The sequence below is a fragment of the Olea europaea genome, chromosome 4 (genome assembly GCF_002742605.1).
Source record: "Olea europaea var. sylvestris chromosome 4, O_europaea_v1, whole genome shotgun sequence".
Lineage (NCBI taxonomy): Eukaryota > Viridiplantae > Streptophyta > Magnoliopsida > Lamiales > Oleaceae > Olea > Olea europaea.
The window spans coordinates 9,059,802-9,083,333 of record NC_036240.1 but is presented as its reverse complement, the minus strand read 5'-3'; the positions used below and the strand labels follow the sequence as shown (position 1 = coordinate 9,083,333).

At 35.3% G+C, this 23,532-nt stretch overlaps 3 protein-coding genes across 3 annotated transcripts; 1 reads left to right on the top strand and 2 right to left on the bottom strand.

Annotated features, from left to right (window-relative positions):
* The first annotated feature begins 8,559 nt into the window (after positions 1 to 8,559).
* Positions 8,560 to 13,520, top strand: LOC111393539 (eukaryotic translation initiation factor 3 subunit G-like). Its single transcript, XM_023019115.1, has 2 exons — positions 8,560 to 8,981; positions 12,794 to 13,520. Exons 1-2 carry the CDS (start codon positions 8,639 to 8,641, stop codon positions 13,333 to 13,335), a joined length of 885 nt encoding a protein of 294 aa, XP_022874883.1. The 5' UTR covers positions 8,560 to 8,638; the 3' UTR covers positions 13,336 to 13,520.
* A 434-nt stretch (positions 13,521 to 13,954) lies between these two features.
* Positions 13,955 to 16,257, bottom strand: LOC111394066. The gene is made up of 3 exons (XM_023019845.1): positions 15,481 to 16,257; positions 14,271 to 14,795; positions 13,955 to 14,193 (listed from the first exon to the last, which is right to left on the bottom strand). Exons 1-3 carry the CDS (start codon positions 16,126 to 16,128, stop codon positions 14,092 to 14,094), a joined length of 1,275 nt encoding a protein of 424 aa, XP_022875613.1. The 5' UTR covers positions 16,129 to 16,257; the 3' UTR covers positions 13,955 to 14,091.
* A 2,969-nt stretch (positions 16,258 to 19,226) lies between these two features.
* On the bottom strand, positions 19,227 to 21,337 carry LOC111393000. Its single transcript, XM_023018405.1, has 3 exons — positions 20,498 to 21,337; positions 19,500 to 20,042; positions 19,227 to 19,386 (listed from the first exon to the last, which is right to left on the bottom strand). Exons 1-3 carry the CDS (start codon positions 21,335 to 21,337, stop codon positions 19,285 to 19,287), a joined length of 1,485 nt encoding a protein of 494 aa, XP_022874173.1. The 3' UTR covers positions 19,227 to 19,284.
* Positions 21,338 to 23,532: the final 2,195 nt, after the last annotated feature.

The window sequence follows — 23,532 nt, the reverse complement described above, 5'->3', positions numbered from 1 at the left end:
CGATGGTTGTTAGTGGTGTTTGTTATTGTGAAAGCTTCTTCTTTTCTTTCTATTACTCTATTTTTCTGTTTTTTTTTTTTTTTTTTTTTTTTTTGTTTTTTTTTTTTATTTTTTTCCTTCGAGTATGCTTGTGAAAAAAATTTAAATGAAAATTTGATAATTAAAAGGAAAATGCTGGAAAGGGCCAGCTAGTTGTTGGTTGGTCCATATAATGTGTGCAATGATTGGGTTGTAGCCTGTTTTGAGATCCGAGGAATATCCAATTCTATTTGTTTGGTTGAATTAAATTAAAGACTTCATCTGAAATGTTTGATTCGAATAAATAAATAATTCCCAGTTGTTTGGAATATTTTTTTTAAAAAACCGGTTTGTTCATTGGCGTCGAAAAAATAGAGGATTATAGGCCAAATGACAAATTGAGATGTCTATAACTAGACTGATTCAGCTGATTTTTCAGTATAATTTCCATGTAATCAAATTTTGAAATGTATTCTCTTTAACATATTTTGTGGTTGGTGATCAAATTACAGCACACTATGAGGCATGAGCCACTGAACTATAATTTATTTCAATAATAATTTTCAATTTAATTTCAAATTTTTCCATTTCGTCAGATTTTGTTCCTTATCATCTCATAAAATGGCGACAATTGTTAGTTAACAGACATATCGTAGCTAATTTATTTATTTATTTATTTATTTTTTACATGTAATTAGATCATATTCGAGATTGATTTTCATTTTTTCTAGTCAAACCACTATCACTATTTCAATACTTGTTACTAGGGGTGAGCAAAAAAATTGAAAAACCAACCAAATCGAGTTGGGCCAATTTGGATTGATTTGAACAGAAAAAATCGATTTGATTCAATTAATTTTAACCATTACAAAGTCGGATTGGGTTGGTTTTGATTTAAGAGACCAACCCGTGAATTAGCTGACACAACCCACTAATACATTTATTTTTATTTTTTTCCATTTTACAATTCATCTTTTTAAACTTAAAAAGGAAATAATAAAAACATAAATAACTGTCTATGCTTTTTATAACAAAACTCCAAATATCAAAAGAAAATAAAGCAATAAGTGTTTGACGTAAATTTCAAATTTAGAATGTAGCATTGCTTTTCATTTTTGTGTGATTGTTTGGTAACTATCAAATATATAGGATGATTTTGTAAAATCGACTATTTACCATTTAAATTATATATATTATTGATACGTAGTATGCAAATCGATTAACCAAACCAAATCACCTCAAACCAGTTTGGTTTCATTCGATTTTAACTGCTAATTGGATTAATTTGGATTGAAATTTACCTAAACCAATAAAGGCGGTTCTGGTTTCGAGTTGGCTTCCAAATCAACTCAACCCGAACCATGCCATGACCTACTTGTTACATTGAATAAGATCATTGTGGTTCTTATTTGAACATTGATTGATGTTATTGTTGATAGGGACAATGTATTAAATGCTTGATACATTTTTGTGAGAATATGGCTATCTTAACCCACTTTATTCAGTTTTTTGTGAACCATTGGATGAAGATCAATGATTCGAGATTTAATCTTGTGGGAGAAGCTTTGACCAATTTTTCACCTAACATATTACTTACCCCACGTTTTGTGTAAGAGGGCAGTGTCTTCGGTTGGGTGGGGGTTATTTCAAAAGAGGCAAGCTGGTCATTTTCTCCGGTGTGGCTCGACAGAAACTCTCCTCTATTTTGTTGGTTCCTTAAGGTGGTCTCTTGGTTGGTGGTTTTTCAAGGGGTTCTTTGCCGGTTCTTTCTCTATTTCTTTGGAAGGCGATTTGCATAGCATGGGGTTGTTCCTGAGCCTGTAAAATCTGCCATAAGAGATGAAGAAGCTGCTGCAAGGAAGAAGAAGAAGCTGGACAGATTTCGGCCATATAAGGGGTTGTATTCTTCCGGTTTTATATTTTCTTTTTTTTGCCTTGAATCTTGTTTGTTGATTGATGTTTTGGTTGATTGAACTCCCAGGATCCCCAACAAACTGGTATCAGAGCTAGGAGGAGTGATATTAGTCCAAAATCGATCAAAAACCAGCAAGGAAATCGCCATTACCACTTTCTGACCGAATCTGAAAACTTGATTTCCGGCCAACCTATTGACTTTCCGACGAAATGGACCACGGAACCATGACCAGCAGGAGGAGGCACACCCTGTGGTGGGGTGCGTGACCAGCGGCGGCGGCGCATGGCCGGACCTCCGGCGAGCTCTTTTCGGGCAATTTACTTATTTTGACGTCCTGAACGCACTGATGTCGTTTGTTTTCTATTTCAGATTTTACAGAAAAAGTTGGACGATTTTGCCCCGAGCTTGATGTCTACGGCAATTTGGTTCAGAAATTTGGTGGTATATTTACTGTTTGTCAACAGTAGTTTGGTAAGATTATTCCAAACTCTCCGTTAGGTTAGGTTTGGTATCCTTACCGGTTTATGCATGGTTATTGCTTGGTTGCTTATTTGTGAATTCTGTTGATTGAATTCTTGTGATTAATTTGTAACCTGGAAGCATATTTACCTGCTTTATATACCTGTGTTTCGTGAACGGATTATTTCACTGTTGTGCTTCATTTCTAAAAGTTATTTTTTAACTCGGTACTCAATTTTATATTGATCATCTGGAAAAGAATTTTTCAAAACCTTTTCTGTTGTGTCCACGAGTACAGGCCACTCTTTTATAGAATCTATAATGGGTTCGAGGGTCGAATTATCGCAATTCGATGGAAAGGGGGATTACTCGATATAGAAACAGAAAATGAGGGCCATTTTGGTCTAACAGAGAGTTGCTAAAGCTCTTGATGATCCCGCTACATTTTCTGATGAGTTAAAAGCTAAACCAATTGAAATTGAAGACATGAATGAAATTGCTTACAGTTCTATAATTTTGCATCTATCTAATAACATTGTGAGACAAGTTGATAGTGCTAAAATTGCTAGAACTTTGTGGATTGCTTTAGATGCCCTATTCTTAACTAAAACTTTACCTAACAAAATATACCTGTTGGAGAAGTTGTTTAGTTTTAAGATGGACCCGGAGAAGGATGTCGAGGGGAATTTGAGTGACTTTAGCATAATTGTTAAGAGTCTAGCTCATAATGATAAAATATTTGATGATGAAGATTTAGCTGTCATATTGCTAAACTCTTTGCCCGAATCTTACAGAGAAATGAAAAATGCCATAAAGTATGGTAGGGACACTCTCACTCAAACTATTGTTTCTGATGCTTTAAAATCAAGAGAACTTGAATTAAAAAGAGAGAACAGAATTCATTCTCGTGAAGAGAGTCTATTTGTTAGGGGAAGATCTGAAAAGAAAGAATTCAACTTCCATAACAAGAAGGGGAGAAGAAAATCTAAAATGAGATCCAAATCTAAAGATAAAAGCGGTAAGAAATGTTATCACTGTGGAAAGTTAGGACATTTCAAGAAAGACTGCTTTGATTGAAAAAGGAAACAAAAAGACCCGAACAATTCTGATGTTGATAATGCTGCTATTGCTACTGAATTTAATAGTTTGCATGTCATGAATGTGTCTGAAGAAGAATTTGACAAAAATTGGATTCTTGACACAGGGTGCACTTTCCATATGTGCCCTGATAAGTCTTGATTTTATAACTATAGGGAGACTGAACCTAGGAAGGTCTACATGGGAGACAATAATTCTCAAAATGTGATTGGAGTTGGTGACATAGCCATCAGGATGTACAATGGGGCCGGGCTCTCTTGTAGTTATGAAAGGGCCTAAGAGGAATGGGTTGTACTATCTTGAGGGTAGAACTGAAATACCATTTGATTCTAGCCTTCTTGCTGTGAGTAAAGACAAAACTGAACTTTGGCATAACAGAATGGGTCACATTGGGTTTAAAGGTCTAAAATCTTTAAGTAATCAGAAATTACTTGGAAAAGATGACATTGAAACTATGGAATTCTGTGAAACTTGTGTTTTGGGTAAGTCTCATAAGGTTAGCTTTGAAGCTAGCTCTCATAGGACCAGCAGACCATTGGACTATGTCCATGCTGATCTATGGGGCCCGGAGAAGCACTCCACATTTGGTGGGAGCAAGTACTTTTTGTCCTTAGTGGATGATTACTCAAGAAAGGTTTGGATTTATCCTTTGAAGGCTAAGTCGGAAACTTTTGGAAAATTCAGGATTTGGTTAAAGTCTGTTGAGAATCAGTTAGACAAGAAATTTAAAACGTTAAGAACTGATAATGGGTTTGAATTCTGTAATAGCGAATTTGACAACTTCTGCAAGCAGAAAGGTATAACAAGACACAGAACTGTTAAATACACACCTGAACAAAATGGGGTCGCTGAAAAAATGAACAGGACCATAATGAACAAAGTTAGGTGTATGTTGATTAGCTCTGGCCTTGCGAAAGGTTTTTGGGCTGAAGCTGCAAGTACTGCAGCTTATCTGATTAATAGGTCTCCGTCCAGCAGTATAGGGTTTAAGACCCCACAGGAGTTGTGGCCGGGAGAGCCTCCAAATCTGGAACACTTGAGGGTGTTTGGATGTGCTGCATATGCACATCAATCTGAAGGGAAACTTGAGCCCAGGGCTGTCAAGTGTGTGATGTTAGGGTATCCCGAGGGTGTGAAGGGCTATAGGTTATGGGTTTTAGGGGTCCAAGGCATTAAGATTATTAACAACAGGAATGTAGTCTTTAATGAATCTGAGATGCCATGTCTAAAACAGAAAATCGAAGAAGCTAACAAATCTGAAACTGAGAAGAGTATTCAGTCTGAGGTGAAGCTGACTAGGCTAAATTCACCTACACCTGGGAATGACGAAAATGACCCTATACATCATGAAAATGAAATTGAACCTGAACCTGAACATGAAGAGGTGACTGAACTTCAAGATAACATTGAACCAGTTGAAGTTGAACATTTTAATGATCAGCCACCTAATCAAGATTATCAGCTTACTAGGGATCGGGGGAGGAGGCAGATCAGGCCAAATCCTATATATGAATCCCTAAACTTGACTGATTTTGCCTTAGTTTCAGGTGAAGCCCTTGAACAGATAGAACCTGCTATTTATGAAGAAGCTGTTAATGGAAAATGTTTTGAAAATTGGCTAAAAGCTATGCAGGAAGAAATGGAATCTCTAATGGAGAATAAAACTTGGAAGTTAGTTAACAAACCTAAGGATCATAGGATAATTTAATGTAAGTGGATTTACAAATTGAAAGAAGGAAATAATCCTAGTGATCCTTCTAGGTATAAGGCCAGATTAGTGGCGAAAGGGTTCACTCAAAAGGGGGGGTTGATTACAATGAGATATTCTCTCCTGTGATAAAGTACAAAACAATCAGACTGGTTCTTGCATTGGTTGTTCAGTACAACTGGGAATTGGAACAACTAGATGTCAAGACTGCTTTCCTACATGGGGAATTGGAGGAAGATATTTACATGAGTCAGCCTCAAGGTTTTGAGGTGAAAGGTAAAACTAACTGTGTGTGCAAATTAGAAAGATCTCTGTATGGGCTTAAACAAAGCCCTAAACAGTGGTACATAAGGTTCGATACCTATGTACTGAAGATAGGTTTTAAAAGGAGTGAATATGATGCATGCCTGTACTATAATGATAGTAAGGAGGGCTGTGAGGTCTACTTGTTGCTGTATGTAGATGACATGCTTCTAGCAAGTTCAAGTAAGACTGAAGTCACTAAGATGAAGAACCTTTTAAAATCAGAATTTGATATGAAAGATTTGGAGAGTGCTAAGAAGATTTTGGGGATGGTTATAAAGAGAGATAGGGCTGAAAATAGACTAGTCATTTCCCAAGAAGTCTATCTAAACAAAGTCATAACCAAATTTGGTATGAATGGATCAAAATCTGTGAACGTTCCCTTAGCAGCTCATATGAATCTTTCTAGTGCACAATCTCGTAAGACTAAGGAGGAATTTAGAGAAATGAGGAACATACCCTACGCTAATGCTATAGGTTCCGTCATGTTCTCTATGATAACAATCAGGCCTGACTTAGCTTATGCTATAAGTTTTTTGAGCAGATTTATGTCAAACCCAGGAAAGCCTCATTGGGCAGGTTTGAAATGGTTGTTAAGGTACATTGTTGGTACATTAAATCTGGGTCTAGTGTATGAAAAGAGATTTGAAAAACTTACTCTAAAGGGGTATGTAGACTCTGATTTTGCTGGTGATAAGGATAGCAGAAAGTCTACCACAGCGTACTTTTTTAACTAGGCTGTTTATCATGAAAGAACTAAACATATTGAGGTGAAATATCATTTTATACGTGAGAAACTGTCTGAAGGTGAAGTTAATCTTGTTAAAATTCACACTGATAGGAATCCCTCTGATATGGGAACAAAAATTCTACCTGCAAGTAAATTTAGATTGTGCTTATCTTTATTACATATTGACACTGGTTAATTTTCTTGCAGGTGGTGGGCGATGATGATGAACAGTTCTTCCATGTGCAAATTCGCAACCAAGAGAGAGTGTTATGAGAACCAAGGTGAAGAATGTGAGAATATGGTTCTCTTAACCCACTTTATTCAGTTTTTTGTGAACCATTGGATGAAGATCAATGATTGAGATTTAATCTTGTGGGAGAAGCTTTGACCAATTTTTCACCTAACATATTACTTACCCCACGTTTTGTGTAAGAAGGCAGTGTCTTCGGTTGGGTGGGGGTTATTTCAAAAGCGGTGTGGCTCGACAGAACTCTCCTCCATTTTGTTGGTTCCTTAAGGTGGTCTCTTGGTTGGTGGTTTTTCAAGGGGTTCTTTGCCGGTTCTTTCTCTCTTTCTTAGGAAGGCAATTTGCATAGCATGGGACTATTCCTGAGCCTGTAAAATCTGCCATAAGAGGTGAAGAAGCTGCTGCAAGGAAGAAGAAAAAGCTGGACAGATTTCGGCCATATAAGGGGTTGTATTCTTCCGGTTTTATATTTTCTTGTTTTTGCCTTGAATCTTGTTTGTTGATTGATGTTTTGGTTGATTGAACTCCTAGGATCCCCAACAATTTTATTTTTATTATGATATTTCTTAGAAATTAATATATTTGATTTACTTGTTTTGTTATTCAACATTATAAATATTGAAGTTGCTCAGAATCTAAGTCACGTATAATGTGATATCACTATCTTTTCACACCCAAAAATAAACCTTAAAAAAGAATATTGCAAGTCAAGAATGCGAGAAAAATGACCAAATGACAGTTGCATGATGTTGAGGATGATTTGAAGCAAGGAGATATATCTAGCGAACCATACATGAAAATTATTTTATTCGAATTACAGAATAGAAGTCACCATTTGGATTGTTTTTGAATAAAGAAAATATTTTTGAACAATTTTGCCATTTCCTCGGTTCAAAATGACCATCTGCACAAAATTTACAAGTTTTGGTGCCATTTGGACCATTCATGCAATATAAGCAAAAGTTTGGGACCATGGAGCTTGCCGTGTGTATAGAAATTGCACACATAAAAGTCATACAGAACAGACAGGGGATGGGTGGGAGGGATTTTTTGGCATTTTTTTATCACAACATGGGTCCTATACAAGTGAGATTTTTTGACATAATTCAGTGGAACAGTTTTATATACAAATGGAATTATTCTTGGGACCATTTATGCCAAATTTTGACAGTTCTTGATAAGTAATAACATACATATTTTTGAGATGTATGGTTAATTTCACTAATAACAGCTGAGTTTTGCACTGAGTGTCACATTGAATACTAAACTTTAATTTGTTATAATTAATTATTGAACTTTACAAAATGTAGCACTCAATTCAATGATTCAATTTGACGTCGATTTAATCGTCAATCCTATGTTGTGCATATGACAAGTCGACGAACTTTTAGTCCATAGGATTTTAGGTAAAAAAATTGAATGCCAAACTTAATAGATGGTCTGACTGAAATATTTTGTAAAGATTAATAATATGAAATAACTTAAAGTTAAGCCGCTAAAGAGACATTAGTGCAAAGTGATTAACCCATTTTTAAGATAAAAATGTAGCGTGTTAAAAACCCAAAAGCGGCTTGAATTAAAATATTAAAACAATTAGGGGAGGTTTATGCAAATAATTGAACTCTTTATAGTATCACTCAGAAGTCAGAACCCCAATTTGGCTGTTCTGCCTACTCAGAATTAATTGTTCTAATGGTCACTAAACATAGGTCTATATCTTAGAGTGGTTATTGAAATTTAAAATGTTGAATTTTGATCACTGAATTTAGGTTCATATTTTCGATTGCTCATCGAAATTTAAAATGTCGAATTTTGACAACTGAAATTTAAAAAATGACATACATTACTCATTAACATAAATGTTGAATTTCAAAAAATATTGAGTTTACAGTGAGTAATGTGTAATATTTTTTAAAGTTCAGTTGTCAAAATTTGATATTTTAACTTTTAGTGAGCAATCGAAGACATGAAATTAAATTCAGTGATCAAAACTTGACGTTTTAAACTTCAATGATGGATTAAAGACATGGACATAACTTCAATGACCATTGTAACAATTAACTCATCTATTCATCTCATTATTTTTGCATCAAAAAAAGAAGAAAGGAAAAATCCCTAGTCACATCCAGACCCAAACCCAAATCCAAATCCGAAGCAGTGATGGCGGTGGAGGCAGCAATTCAACCGAGCAAGTTGAGGTGGGGGGAGTTGGAGGAAGACGATGGAGAGGATCTGGACTTTCTGCTGCCGCCGAAGCAGGTGATTGGTCCTGATGAGAACGGGATAAAGAAAGTGGTGGAGTATAAGTTCAACGAGGAGGGCAACAAGGTGAAGATCACCACCACCACCCGCATCCGCAAGCTCGCCAATGCCCGCCTCAGCAAGCGTGCCGTGGAACGACGCTCCTGGTCCAAGTTCGGCGATGCTGTCCATGAAGACGTCGGCAGCCGCCTTACTATGGTTTCCACTGAAGAGATCCTCCTTGAGCGTCCCCGCGCTCCAGGTAGATTTTATATTTGCTCATATGTATTCTTGTACGCGTCGCACGTGCTTTTTAGGATTAGATGTAAATTATGGTGTTTATATGTTTTGATGGAAAAGGGGTTTGAATTTAGGGCTTTATACATCTTAGGTGTGATTGAATCTGTATGATTTGCTTTCTGGTTATGGAACAAGATATGAGAATTTTAGATGTGAATTACATCTGAAATGGGTTTTATATTATTTGGAGCTTTATTCGTCTCAGGCGTGATTGAATTTGAATGATATTGTTTCTCGTTTTGTAATTATTTATGGAAATTTTAGAAGTGAATCTAAGGTGCTTTTGAAATGGGCTTCTGAAATTTAGAGCTTTATTCATCTTAGGTGTGATTGGGTTTGAATGATTTCGATTCTCGTTTTGAAATGAGTTATGTTCTTAGAGATGAATTTGAGGTACTTTTGTGGCAGACTGATGAGTGATGGGGTTTATAATGACTGTTGAAAATGGAGATAAAGATGTGGGACTCATGGGATTTATTTGAATTTTTTTATCAGAAATGTTGGAAAAAGGTACAAACATTATATGAAACAACGTTCCTCACATTTACTGCAATACACTGGTTTCAGTGAATTAATTGATGTTTTAATCTCAAACCCCAGGTGAACATGCTTTAGAGGTTGCTTACCATTAGCTGTGTTGGGCTTATTAACTATTGTTTATCTCCCACCCACGCCCCATGGTATCAACGTATAATTATCTCAAGGACAATTCTTTCCAAACAAGTGCCCTAGGGTCAGCAAATTTTCTATCTTCATGAAGGAACATGAAAATATCATTCGAGTTATTATGGCTTAACATTGCTATGCACTGTGGCATCTTGATGATAATCATACTTCTCGTGATGAAAATTTACCACTGCATGGTTTACTTTTTTATTTATTTTTTTATTTTTTTCCATATTGTGATATCGTTGTCTTTCATGCTTCTTTTTGTTTGATTATAAACTAATAACCTTCTTTGGTAATGTTAATGGTCTGTATCATTTGTTTTGTTTTCTGCAAAAGACTTATGATTCTTGAATGTTATGTTATCTTTGATTCATTGAATGTTAGTTTTACTTTAAAATATTGATCAGTTCTTGACAAAGTATTCCTTTCATCCTTGATTGGCTCTCTCATGATTTTAATTTTTTCTTGCATTTCTTTAATTTAATATCTTACGTGATTATATGCTGAATGTGATAATAATTGATGATAAATTTAGAGAATGGCAACTTGTCTGGTTGGGGAATACATTTTTTGTTTGCTTTAAAAGGTTCCGATTCACTAAAATAGGTTAAAATTTTGATAGGTGGATTAAAATTAACATAATTTGATGCTTTTGTAAAGGAATTGGTTCATTAGATATTTCACTGCATGTAGCGATGGTGAATTGGTGAAAAATGATTCATCTATTCAATTTTAAATTTTATAAGAATATGGCTTAGAGTTTGTTGTACATCTTTATTTCCAGGTGTCTGAGTTTATCTGTGCTTTGTTCTTCGCTCTTTTAGTTTACCCACACTTTGGAAGTCCGAGTTTATTGATTTTTTGCCTCTGGGAAATTTCTATTTAGATGCTCATTTGCTAATATAGGTATCTGTTGAAATGCGGAAGCGAAATTAACCAGAAATTAAAATTTTCTTTAATTCAATAAGCAAGATCGTCTAAATATTCATGTGTATGTTATAACAAAATTAAAGGATTTGAATCTTTTACCTGAATTCAATGATCAACCTTTGAATTAACTCCGGTCCGCGAACTTCCGGCTTCTTCAATTGCAAGAATCTTGGTGCTTCAAACCATCAAGCCTTCTGTGGTATTCTCCAATGCAAAGACTGTACCGGCGTGTGCCTAATTCTTTGAATTGGACAATTGGAAAGCAAAAAAATAAATATTTTCTCTCTCTAAATTTGAATTTTATGGAATTATGAATTCTGAGTGTTATTTTTCCGTCCATCTAATCTCTATTTATAGATAGAAAGATGATACAATTTAAGTATAATTATAATTCTACATTCAAACTAATTGCAAGAATCTTGGTGCTTCAAACCATCAAGCCTTCTGTGGTATTCTCCAATGCAAAGACTGTACCGGCGTGTGCCTAATTCTTTGAATTGGACAATTGGAAAGCAAAAAAATAAATATTTTCTCTCTCTAAATTTGAATTTTATGGAATTATGAATTCTGAGTGTTATTTTTCCGTCCATCTAATCTCTATTTATAGATAGAAAGATGATACAATTTAAGTATAATTATAATTCTACATTCAAACTAGAGTTCTAATTAAAACCCAAGTAGGAGTTTTAATTTAAGTCCAATTCCAATTAGTTTACATTTAATTACATGTGTAGTCCTAAAACTTCAATTACAATTATAATTAAGTTTACAACTTTTCTAGTAGTTACAACCAAGTACAAAACTTTATTGTAATTACAATTAAGTCCAAAATTATTACAATTGTCGTAATTAAGTTCCAATACTTATGGAGCTACTACAGGGACCTGATCGGCCATATATTATTCAATTATTAGTATTTATTTTTTCCACTAAAGGCAAAAGGCTGAACTCTTGGAATATATAAGATCACAGAAGCCAATAAATCTGTAATACTTTTCACTGACCTGCTCTATATGTATTTTATCCCCATTCATCCGATAATTAGATATGAGCATAAATGACCGTTTTGCCTTTCTAACTATTTTCACTAACTTAAGTTTTATTTTCTTTAACGGTCCTGTGAACTAATCACAGATGTCGAAGTTTAGACGTTGCTAAACACTGAGCTTAGATTTCAACCGTTCAACAGAAAATACTTAAGTAATCACTCTACCCATTTTTCAGGGTGACAATTCCCGACGCAAATTCATGTTCTCTACTCCACTCATTCTCAAGTTCCCAACTCATCGAAATATTTGACCAATCAAATTAAGCTCACCCATTAATAAATCAAAGAACCATTAAAATCACGAAAAGATATACATAATTCTATCAAGGGATTTCGATGAAAATATACAGCGGCAAGTAGAATTTAATTCTCCGCACGGTCATGCTATAGAATTAAATTCGACACACGGTCCGTTCAATACACTCCAAGTGTACTAGTGTCAATTTTAAATATTTCTATGATAAGAATAAATCATAAACTCGAATAGTGAATTGATCAACACCACAACCTTCCAGTATAAGGTGCCAACCCTTATACATAGATTGTGTACAAATTATTTATGATCACAAAATAAGTTGTGTCACACTGTACTTCTCAATGCAAGTACTCAACTCATATTATCACAAGTGATCACATGCACTACTTTACTTTCGCATGCTCAATAATAAATAAATGCAATGTATAAAGTAAAACGTAATTTTATTCAATATAAAAAATATTGTTATTTTTACATCAGCAAAACTATACTATATGGGTACACAATCCAACAACATCTTCAATGCTAAAAACCTTTTGTGTATCCTGAGGAAGAAACTTTATGTCCAGTTGGCTAATTGTTATAACCTTGTTGAATCTTGTTTATGAACTGGAAAGTTTGAAAAATTACATGGAATTATTAATTCTTTGTTTTGCTGTCCATGTGAAATTTGTATGTGTGGGTTTTTGACATGGTTTGTTATTATATATTGCTGACAGTTAAGCATGGTTGTTCTAGTGTTTATCTTTAATTGGGTGCTAGATTTTGTGATTGGGTCTTGCAAAAATATGCAGAAATTTCAAGTTTTTCTTCTTGTTTTTTGTTTGCGTTGCAATTTTTTACTTGAACTTGCTTACTGATGAATGGTTAGGTACCAAACAAGAGGAGAATAAGGTTGCTGGTGATCCTTTAGCTCAAATGGGGAAAGGAGGAGCTGTTCTCATGGTTTGTAGGGCCTGTGGTAAGAAAGGTGATCACTGGACATCAAAGTGCCCATACAAGGATCTTGCTCAACCAAGTGAGAGCTTCACTGATAGGCCACCTTCGTCAGAAACTACTGCTGCTGCAACTGGTGCTACAAAGGGAGCATATGTTCCTCCAAGTATGAGAGGTGGTGGTGCTGAGAGGGTTGTTGGAACTGACATGAGACGAAGGAATGAAGAAAACTCTGTTAGGGTCACCAATCTTTCAGAAGACACGCGGGAGTCTGATTTGCATGAGTTATTCCGCCCGTTCGGTAATGTCAGTCGAGTTTATGTTGCCGTTGATCAGAAGACTGGCATGAGCAGAGGTTTCGGTTTCGTCAACTTTGTGAACAGGGAAGATGCTGAAAGGGCTATTAACAAACTTAATGGGTATGGTTACGACAATCTTATACTTAGAGTTGAATGGGCGGCTCCTAGGTCAAACTAGTTCTCTCCTTAAAATCGTCGTGTTGCTGTATTCGCCCTAAACAAACGTCAGTTCATGTTATTGTAGCTTTGTTTACATTTGATAGAAATACTGCTTATGCTTTTCCAATGTCGCGAGGATATTTTATGTATGAAAGTTGCCATGCCTTGCGTTGGCACTGGTTATGGTTTGCTGGGATTAGTTTATTTGTGTTTTCTATCCGATCCATGGATGGCCATCGCCCATCAGTAACAAAGTCCAGTGGCCATTATTTGATTGATTTTGCTGACGTCTGCTGAACTCTGCACTTAGCGTCGCCGTGTTTTCTGAACTTTAATTTGTTTCAGACTCTTTACTGAATTTATTCAATCTAATGTTTACTTTTTAATTGAAAATTCTACGTGTTTGTATGCCAAATCATGCAATTGTCAGGATTAGTATTACCGCTAGACACGCTCATCGTAGAATTGAAACAGGACACAGATCTGTGTTGATAATTTGAATGAAATATTTTGTAAAGTTAGTTTGGAAAAATAAAAAAAATGTGCTACAAAATTAAAAGATTTGAAATCAAATGCAACAAAAGGATAACTGAAGAAAATGGAAACTTGTTGATGCTTACGAAAGATAAATTTGCTCTCTATCGAACACCCAACTTAAGACAAAAGTGACAATATACCCATGTATGTCTGTCTAAAAAATATTTGCAATCCTATTTCAGAATTCATTGACCATTTGATCTTTTGAGTATAAGTCTGTACCGGCTCCCTCATTTGATCAGGGCACTATTTCATCTTCTAAGCAACTTCGAAGCTTTATCTCGGTAGTATTTGTGCCTGTTATATGCATAACGTCGCAACATTCTCTTCTACTTCCAATCTGAGAAAGAAAGAAAAAGACGCGTTATAAACAACTAGTTAATTGGTTGTCTAATCTTATGTAGTAGAGAGACTCACTGGATCATGTTTCCATGAAGGGGAGAGAACATATATTTTGGAGACATTATTAGCAGAGTGATTTCCCATCGAGGAGCAAGGCGGCCTTCTCCTAATATAGCTTGTAACGAAATAATCCCGACTTTTATTTGCCACAGAATCGAAGAAAAATATATTTGGAGCTTCACAAGGATTTCTGGAGGGAATTCTGGTATTGAAAAGGAATAAAGGCCAAACAGATTTGCTCCAAGGCGTAAACGTCTGGAGCGGTCTCTGGAGCATGCTTGGAAGGAAGATGGATTCATAAAGTTGAACAGAATAGCCCCACGATATGGAGAAGCTCCAATTTTTGGGTTTGTGATAGCATATGCTTTGCTGTAGTAGCCTCGACTCGTCTGTTTTCGCAGCTTCCATTAGATGACTCAGCGATTTGTACTGGTTCATGTAAGGAAATATTGGATTGATGTAATCGAGATGGTGGAGGGATACAAGAGGAGACTGTGGATGTGCTGATAGTAGACCTGATATGTCACCATGTACATCAACCTGAAAAGGGAGAAATGAATGTAATTTAGCAAAAAGAAATAAGGACACAAGTTTTTTAGAGGTTCGCCTCAATTTGAGACAGTTTTTTTTCACCATTGCAATAATTCACAACTGTGATGAAAAGAAGTTTAAATAGAAAATTGTATACCTATCTTCTCGAATCTCTCATTTCCTCTTTTATGATGGTAATCCAAAAGCCTAATATTGGCTCCATATTTATAAAATAAATTATGGCAAAATCAAAATTTATAATGATACAAATTCCTTAGACGAAATTTATGAGGACGCATTACTATCCTCAAAGAAATTTGGTTTGTGGCCTTCCTGCCTCCCAACGACCTCATTCCAAAGGTCGATCAGCATACTGACTCCTCGGAGCAGCAACCCAGCAATAATTAGGCTTCACAACTTAATAGTAAATTTATCGAATACAAGAACTCTCCATATCGACATAAATTTACAGGTTTAGTTCTGCAAAGTGAAATGCTACATACGAATATGATGGTGGCCTTAAAAAAAGTGTGTGGTTGATTGGAGGATGCATACAGGTTATTTGGGGAGGGGGCTAGGTTGCACCTTGCACGGAATGGGAAACGAAATGAAATGCGACAAAACACGACACGAACTTGTTTCTGGAAAAGTAGGATATGAAACACTATTTAGCATTCAGATTGAGACTTTTTACCTGATGGAAACCTTTTTCAGGAGTGAGAGAGACACCCAAATCAGCCACACAGGATTGCAAAATGTGGTCACTTCCATATAGAGTTGGATATCTCTTTATACAGATATCCAAATTATTCACCAATGCCTCAGCAAGAGGAAAACTCAAAGCATAGCCAGCCCCACCGAAAGCCATATTAAATGAGTGATAAACATTTGATGCATGGCTTTCTGAATTCATTCCAATGTAAACGTACTTGTTGTGATCATATCTTGCAAGAACATCTGCCAAATTGTTGATGAAAAAAATTGTGTCATCATCTGCCAAAACGTACCACCTTACACCTTTGTTTTCTGCCTTAAATGTCTCTAAGATAATGTGTGTCATTCTAATGGCCTGTGGGATTGGGTGCTTATCATAATTTTTGTATCTAGAAGTATCCTGATAAATACGAAAGGGAGGCGAAGAAGGTGGCCATGGAAGAAACTTTCTTGGAAATATATCCATGAAAATGTAGCCTCGAGTTATATTCGGGCGCCACCATGTTTCAACATACCATCTTCTGTTCCTCCACGTCTTGGCTGAGCCTGCTATACCGAAAACTACATGGCTAAGATTGGTGGGAATGGAAGGAGAATCAGAAAATTTTGGATCTTTCGGCCTCGACATAGTAAAAATAGTGGATGAGTAGCAACATGGATGGTCGGACAAGATATAGAAAACATAAAGGACGAATCCAGAAATTGCAAGTGACTTGCACAAATTTATTGATACATTAGACAAATTGGAGAATTTTTGTTGAATAAAATTGAATTTTGGAACAATGATGATAGACATTGAGAAGAATGAAAATGCAAGACGAAAGAAAATAGAACAGAAGCAATCTGTTTACAGAAGAAAGAAGAATCTCGCAGGCTATGTTTTCTACCTCTAACAAATTACCAATATGTTGCTTTTCGTGTGTTGCTGATAATTCATGTGATGTGCCATGGAGCATTTGCCCTTCTAAATTGCTATTCATGCTGAAGGAAGAGACTATTGCAATTTACATGCCACCAAGGTTTCGGCCTTTTTTGCTATTTATAATTTTTGCTAACGGTTAGATAGTGTTAGGGGTGTTACATGGGGCTTGGCTCACACAATATTTCTCTTTTGTTGAAATTACATATTTTACTCGTTATGGCAAAACATCTCAACCGCGAGTTGGCGTGCTCATGAGCTAGCTGATGAGTGGCTTGCACGGAAAAATTGATGCTCAACTCACTAGTGGGGCGAGCCGAGCCATGGCCGCTTGCCCTACTTAACAACCTTTGATAGTATAGAAAATTAGATTTCTTTATCAAGGGTTGATTATTCCTTTTTGTTATTTAAGTAGGGTGACTATATTAACTCTACATTTTATTACAAGTGCACTGCATTTTATTTTTATTAAAAAATCTTAATTTTTTACATATCATCATATTTATGTTTGCGAACCTTTTCTTTACATTCTTACCTTAAACCTTCTATTAATTAGCACATATTGTCCTTGATGGAAAATTCGGTTCAAAAGATGTAAAAAGACTTATTTGTCTATCATATTTTTAATGAGTAAAAATGTAACTATTACAAAAGTGTAATTAAATTTTTTCTTCTTTAAAAAAGAAAAAAAGAAAAAAAACACACTTATAGAATATTTTTCGACAATCATCATTGGCGACAATATGTGCTAATTATTGTTAATAAAAAAAGTGGGAGACTCAAGTTTGACAATATATTAAGGTTAAAAACCTATTTGGTTTAGATTATCTAAGTCAAAGTCAAGCAATTAATATTAACCACATCTTTCATAGGTCCTACAACTTTTTAACTATATATAATGTTATTTGCAGTCGCTCTCTGTCATAGTCGTCCTACGTGACATACATGTAGCGATTAGTGATTTGATGCATAAGACAATAAAAAACTACCACATTAATATATCAAATCATTAACTGTCATATGTATGCCACATAAGACGATTATGGTAGTGAGCGACTGCAATAACATTACTCTTTCAAAAACTTTATCACAATCTACTAAAAAATCTAATTTTAATTCTCACCAAACATTTTCTTAGAATCTTTAATAAAATTAAAATGTGGTGCGAAGTATATATTTTCACTTTATATTCCCATCAATGTAGCCATTTTGGAACTGGAAATCAAACATATAATGGAATATAAAGTTTCAGAAATTGTTTACAAATTTTCAGTCAAGAACTTGAGCTCAAAATTAGCCTACATGCTCCAAACTCCAATGATCTAGTACCTAACCCAGGCCCATTTCTGCATAGCACAAAGTAGGCAAAGAGAATGTGCCACTCTATTTATTGTGGAGCTATATCGAGGACCTGATTTGATCTATATAATTCAATAAAAATATTGTCCTATCGATCATGTACTGTCTAGTCTAATTATTAATCTCTGTTCATTCTTTTAAAGGCGAAAGAGTACTTTACCCTCAAATTATATAAGATCACATAAGCTTATGTTATTTCATAATTGTATCATTTGACCTATTAGCTTATATCTTATCCTAATTATATATTCGATTAAAAGACTTGGGCTGAAATGGTCATTTTGTCGTTCTCGTTGGATAGATTAGGTCTAGGCTCCCAACCTTTCACGTAGTGACCATATATGGGACCCCAACCTTCAAAATAAAATTTTGGGTCTCCAACCTATTTGAATATTTATATTGGGCACCATGCAAAGAAAATTATCAAATTTGACATTAAAATCGCATGCCACTTTCAGTTGAATTAGAAATGAATGTTAAGTGGTTTAAAAATTATGTCCTATAATAGGTTGGAAATTAGAAACCTTACTTTTGAAGGTTTGGACTCATAACCACACTGCATGAAAAGTTGAGGAGTCCTAACGTAAATTAAGCTTCTATTATTTAATTTTTTTATGGTTACATTTTCTTCAATGATTTCTCTAGACCAATAACATACATGATTTAGAAAATGCTAAATACTGACTCAAATTTCAATTGTTCAACAGAAAATCCTTACGATGATTTGTCCATTAACATGAATATGTGTCCATTAATATATCAAGGAATTTGACTACATCAATTGATGTTACTTAATCATTTGTTAATTCATTACTGAGTAAGCAATTAAATACCTTTGACCACTTTGGAACTTTGTAAATGAGGCTCTTGCTAGGTGAAGCATAGTAAGACATGATTTATATTTTAATTAAAAATAAAATAAAATAAAGTTCATGATCAATGAACAAGGATTGTCTTATTTATTTATACAACAGGATAATATAATTACCGATAGAAATAGATCTATCCTTTAGGGCGCCATTCTAATAATCTCCCATGTCCTAAGCTAGACATGAAATTTTCCTCATCTCTGGTCTTTCCAAGTGATCTTCAAAATGAGTATCTCGCATGCTTTGATTGAGGATCTACAAGATTCATTGGAGATGTCGTCTGTTTAAACATTTTAATTTGGGTAAAGACGCTGTACAGTAATTGTACAGTCCCCTCACATAAGGGGGCCCCACGTTGAGGCGGGGTCCGTGAGGGAGCTGTAAGTCTTGCTATACACAAGAGTATACAGCAAGCACGGCCCTTTTGATTTTGTGTAGAGAGAGGTAGAGTGGAGAAATATTTCTTGATTGTGGCTGTGATTACTTTTCATGAGTAAGCATGACAAACCATTATACTAAAACATATTGCCACAAACTTTGGATGTTATACAAAACGGAATAAAATCCAAGACTCTGAGGGTAAAAATTGTATTACAATATTTTCCAAATTGAAAAGAGAGAGTTTCTGACACTACATTCAAGCCACTATTTCATCCTTCAAGCAGTTCCTAAGTTTGATTGCCATAGAATCCATTCCCATTACTTGTACAGTGTCACAGCACTCTCTTCTGCTTCCAGGCTGTGGAAAAAACAATGAGAAACATAAAAAGATGTATATGAATGGGTTTATAGTTGATGGAGGTAAACATAACTAAAGAAGAAAAATTATCAAACAGCTTAAAATTCACTCACCCCTCCATGTTTTTTCATCGGTGAAAGGACTCGGAATTTTGTAATGTTGTATGTTGAACAAGTGCTACTTGAGACACTCGGTGGTAGACTACGAGGAGGAGATTTTGCGACGTAAGTTGTAACGATTTGGTTGTTCATTTTAGTTTCGTCAATCGAAGCAAAGAAGAGAAAGTGAGGAACTTCACAAGGGTCGCTTCTAGGGACACGAGTGTTAAACATATAAGGCGGTGTTGCCCCCTTCTTCCATGGAACAAAAGTTTCGAGGGGTCTATAAAGAACGCTTGGAGCGAAAATTTCGTGGTAGATTTGGACTGAGTATCCCCATGACACAGAGAAAGTCCAGTTGTTTTGTTTGTAGTAGCATACGCTTTGTTGTAATAATCTCGACTGATCAACTCTCGCGGCTTTCATCAGATGATTTACTGATTCAAAACGATTCATTGAGGGAAAGATGGGATCTACGACATCAAGGTGGTGTAGAGAAAGGAATGGAGATTGAGGGTGAGCCGATAAAAAACCCGAGATGTCACGACGTAGATCAATCTGCATTCAAAAAGAAAAACAATGTACTCAATTTATACGTGAGAACACATAGGTTATATTGTACATAAAGTCCTCTTTAACATTTTAAACTTTAAGATGAAGTAGTTCAAAATGGTACCAGAGCAGACAAAGGTCCTGAAAAGTCTTGCAGCCATGCATTTAAAAAAATTGTGCAAGTGTCTGGAAGAGATGGACTATGCCTACACGTGAGGATGCGTATCAAGGCAAGATTTAACTTGTATACGTGCTTAAACTATTACATTAATAGTTCAAATATTGAAAAAGCATTTTTATGAAAGCCAAACTTGGTGTACCACTGGAGTAAAGCAAAGACGAGGGAGCTGATAAAGGTGAAATAGTGCGAAAATCTCGAGTTGCGGTTACTATACTGTAAAGGAGCTTTGAGAGTCAAAGGTTGTTTCTTATTACGTAAATGTAGAAATGATAACATATACCTGATGAAACCCTTTTTCTTGAGTTAGGGAGACACCCAAATCAGCTATGCATGATTGTAGTATATGGTCACTACCAAAAACATTTGGATGTCTCTTAATGCACAAATCCATGTTTTTTGCCACTGCCTTTGCCAAAGGATAACTCAGAGCATATCCAGCTCCACCAAATGCCATTCCAAATGAATTGATATCATTCGATGAAATAGATTCCGAGTTCATCCCAATGTAAAAGTATTTCCGATGATCATACCTCGATAAAACCTCCAACAAGTTATCTATAAGCAAAACTGTATCATCATCAGCCATGACATACCACCTTACACCATCATTTTCCGCTTTAAAGATCTGCTCAATCACGCGTACCATTCTGATAGCGAATGGCATCTTATGATTGTTGTACGCTTTGTATTTCGAGTCATCTTCATAAAGTCGAAAGGGGGGAGAAGTTGAAGGCCACGGTAAATGCTCGATAGGAGGTCTCTCTAGAAATAGGAATCCCCGTGTATTATTCGGTCTCCACCAGGCTTCAATGTACCATCGTCTATTGCCCCATAAATTCGAGGATCCGGCAATTCCAAAAACAAGATGATCAATACTTGTAGGAGAGTTATTTGCACTAAAATTAGGTCTCCTCAATTTGTATAGATCAAATTTGGTGTTCAATAGCTTAGAAGATTGGCAGCAGGGAGAGCTAGACAACAATGTATAAATCAAATACACAGTTATTACTGAAATCCCAGAAATAACTAGTGATTTCCATAGCTCTCTGCTAAATTTGCTGGAAAAACATGAAATTTTTCGTTTGATGATAAGAAATATCTTTGAACAGTATTTTTCCATGGTATAGAGGTTAAAGAGATGGAAGCAATGTGCTGCAAGTAACAGCTTAAATTACTGCTTCGTATGCCCTTAGTGTTCCTGATTCACGTGAGATTCAGGTTCTTGAGCATACATAGAATTCGCAAGTCAGGCTTGGAGGAATAGTTTCCATTGCTACCACATGAATAGGACTTTCTGTATTTTGTTGGCCCAATTATCATGTGAATTGCCCCATGAAGAGTATGCCTAATTCAAGTTAGCATTAAATAATAGAGAAGTTAACATTGCGAGATTGGATCAGGCGTGACGAAAATCGACAATGTGGAAGTTGAAAGTGAACATGGCTTTCAAGATAAAATTAGGGAATTACTACGTGGTTTGACGATTTTTTGCCTTAATTTGAATTCTCATGAAAGTACATGCAATTTTAACATGTACATTGTCAGTTCCTATCACGTGAGGAACCAATTCCACAATTTTAAATAAGTTGAGTAGTCCAGATTTTATTTTTGAAGGTTAGGAAGTCATTCTATTCTAACGAAATTTTTCTTAGATATTACATACTACTTAAAAGGTCTATAAAATTCTGAGCTCAAGCTATTTTTAGATGAGCTTCGGCCTGGGCTCAGCTCAAATTTAGGCCTCGTGGGCGAGTCTAGCTCAGATAACTAGGCCCTTAGGCTCAACGAGCTTGCTCAGAGGAGCCTACGGGCCAACGGATAAGCCTGAAAAATTACTTCTAGATGCAAAATTGCGACCCAAGGGATCAATTTGAATTTTTAGCATTGCGAAATTTCCAACGACCAATCTAGGGTGGGACAAAACTCCCAAACTGAATCGCACTGAACCGAACCTGAATCTAACTGAACCAAATTAAGTAGTTCTTTTTTAGTTAAATATTCAAACGAGTATCTGAATCGCGAACTGACATATTTGGTCTAGTTCTCAGTTCTAGATCAAGAATCGAATAATCAAAAAAGAATCAAATCTCTCTAATTTTTTTTTATCTTAAATAAGCCAAATTATTTTTAAAAAATAAATAAATTTACTAACTAATTGTCCCAAACCCAAAATATGATTTTTCTATTTCTAATTTCCAACCAAACCCGAGGTAATCAAATTGACCTAAGTTTTATCCAAATCTCTTATTCTATCATTTTTGTCTTCCTGGAGAAATCGAATTGAAAGCTCGACTGCACCTCTTTTTATTATTGTGAACTCGCTATCTTTTTATTCTTGTGATTTTAACAGTTGAATCTTTAAAAAACGTAACAAAGAAAAACGCACAAGATATTACGGGATTAAACTGCATTATTCTGTTAGAATTAAGATTGAACATGTCATAATTAATTTAATGTGCGTTGTTGTAAATATTAAAAAATTAATTATTGCATGAAATTTGAGAATCGAATGGAACCGAGTCCAAACGATTTTATAATTAAATTTAGACTGGACGATTCCACTTACTAAACACTCGAAATTTGGATCCCATTTGATTCTAAAAAAAATCGGACAGTGTTCAGCGCTAGACCAATCCAATCTCATATTCTTTACATTTTCAGACATACTCTTGATTCTTCAGTCTCTTATCTCCATCAGGATCTCTCATTACTTAAATTATAATTTGGAATGAATTAATCTAATGCTCAATTAGACCAGTTTCTCGGTAATTCGAGTAGTCAAGAATATTCCTCAGTGTTGGCAACGCATGACTTGAGAACAGATTGGCGACAAAATCTTCAACCAGTAGATTGTTGTTGTTGCGAATTTACTTATACATGCACACAGCAAAAACTTAAAAATATTTCGATTCCCACCGAGAATCCCTTTGTGTTTAGATAGAAATCGTGATAAAAATTGTACATTTGAAGAACTCTGCAAACCTTTTGCTTTTCTTTTTCTTCTTGCAATATTGATTCGTCATCCACAGCTGTCCAATTGTCCAGCCTCCAACGATGATCCACACAGAAAACAAGATTGTAGCTACCAAAGTTTTCTCCTCTTTTGCTAACAAGAATAATTATGAGAAAAAAAAACATATGAATTGAAAACCCTAACCATTATTTATATAAGCCCAAATGGGTCTGACCTGGTCCGATTTAATATTTAATTAATCCATTTAATTAAATTCGATCCGTGAATGAATTAATTCGAGCCTATAAATAACCAACCAAATTAATTAATTTATCCAACGATTGCTAAATTAATTAATTGAC

Excerpts from the sequence above, each read along its gene's own strand:
- LOC111393000 (XM_023018405.1), bottom strand. The coding sequence starts at position 21,337 with ATGGAAAAATACTGTTCAAAGATATTTCTTATCATCAAACGAAAAATT. Across the intron at positions 20,043-20,497 it reads AAGAAAAAGGGTTTCATCAG|ATTGATCTACGTCGTGACAT; the intron begins GTATATGTTATC and ends TTTTGAATGCAG. Across the intron at positions 19,387-19,499 it reads CGATGAAAAAACATGGAGGG|CCTGGAAGCAGAAGAGAGTG; the intron begins GTGAGTGAATTT and ends TTTTTTCCACAG.
- LOC111393539 (XM_023019115.1), top strand. The coding sequence starts at position 8,639 with ATGGCGGTGGAGGCAGCAATTCAACCGAGCAAGTTGAGGTGGGGGGAG. Across the intron at positions 8,982-12,793 it reads TGAGCGTCCCCGCGCTCCAG|GTACCAAACAAGAGGAGAAT; the intron begins GTAGATTTTATA and ends ATGAATGGTTAG.
- LOC111394066 (XM_023019845.1), bottom strand. The coding sequence starts at position 16,128 with ATGTCGAGGCCGAAAGATCCAAAATTTTCTGATTCTCCTTCCATTCCC. Across the intron at positions 14,796-15,480 it reads CTGAAAAAGGTTTCCATCAG|GTTGATGTACATGGTGACAT; the intron begins GTAAAAAGTCTC and ends CTCCCTTTTCAG. Across the intron at positions 14,194-14,270 it reads CTTCATGGAAACATGATCCA|ATTGGAAGTAGAAGAGAATG; the intron begins GTGAGTCTCTCT and ends TTTCTTTCTCAG.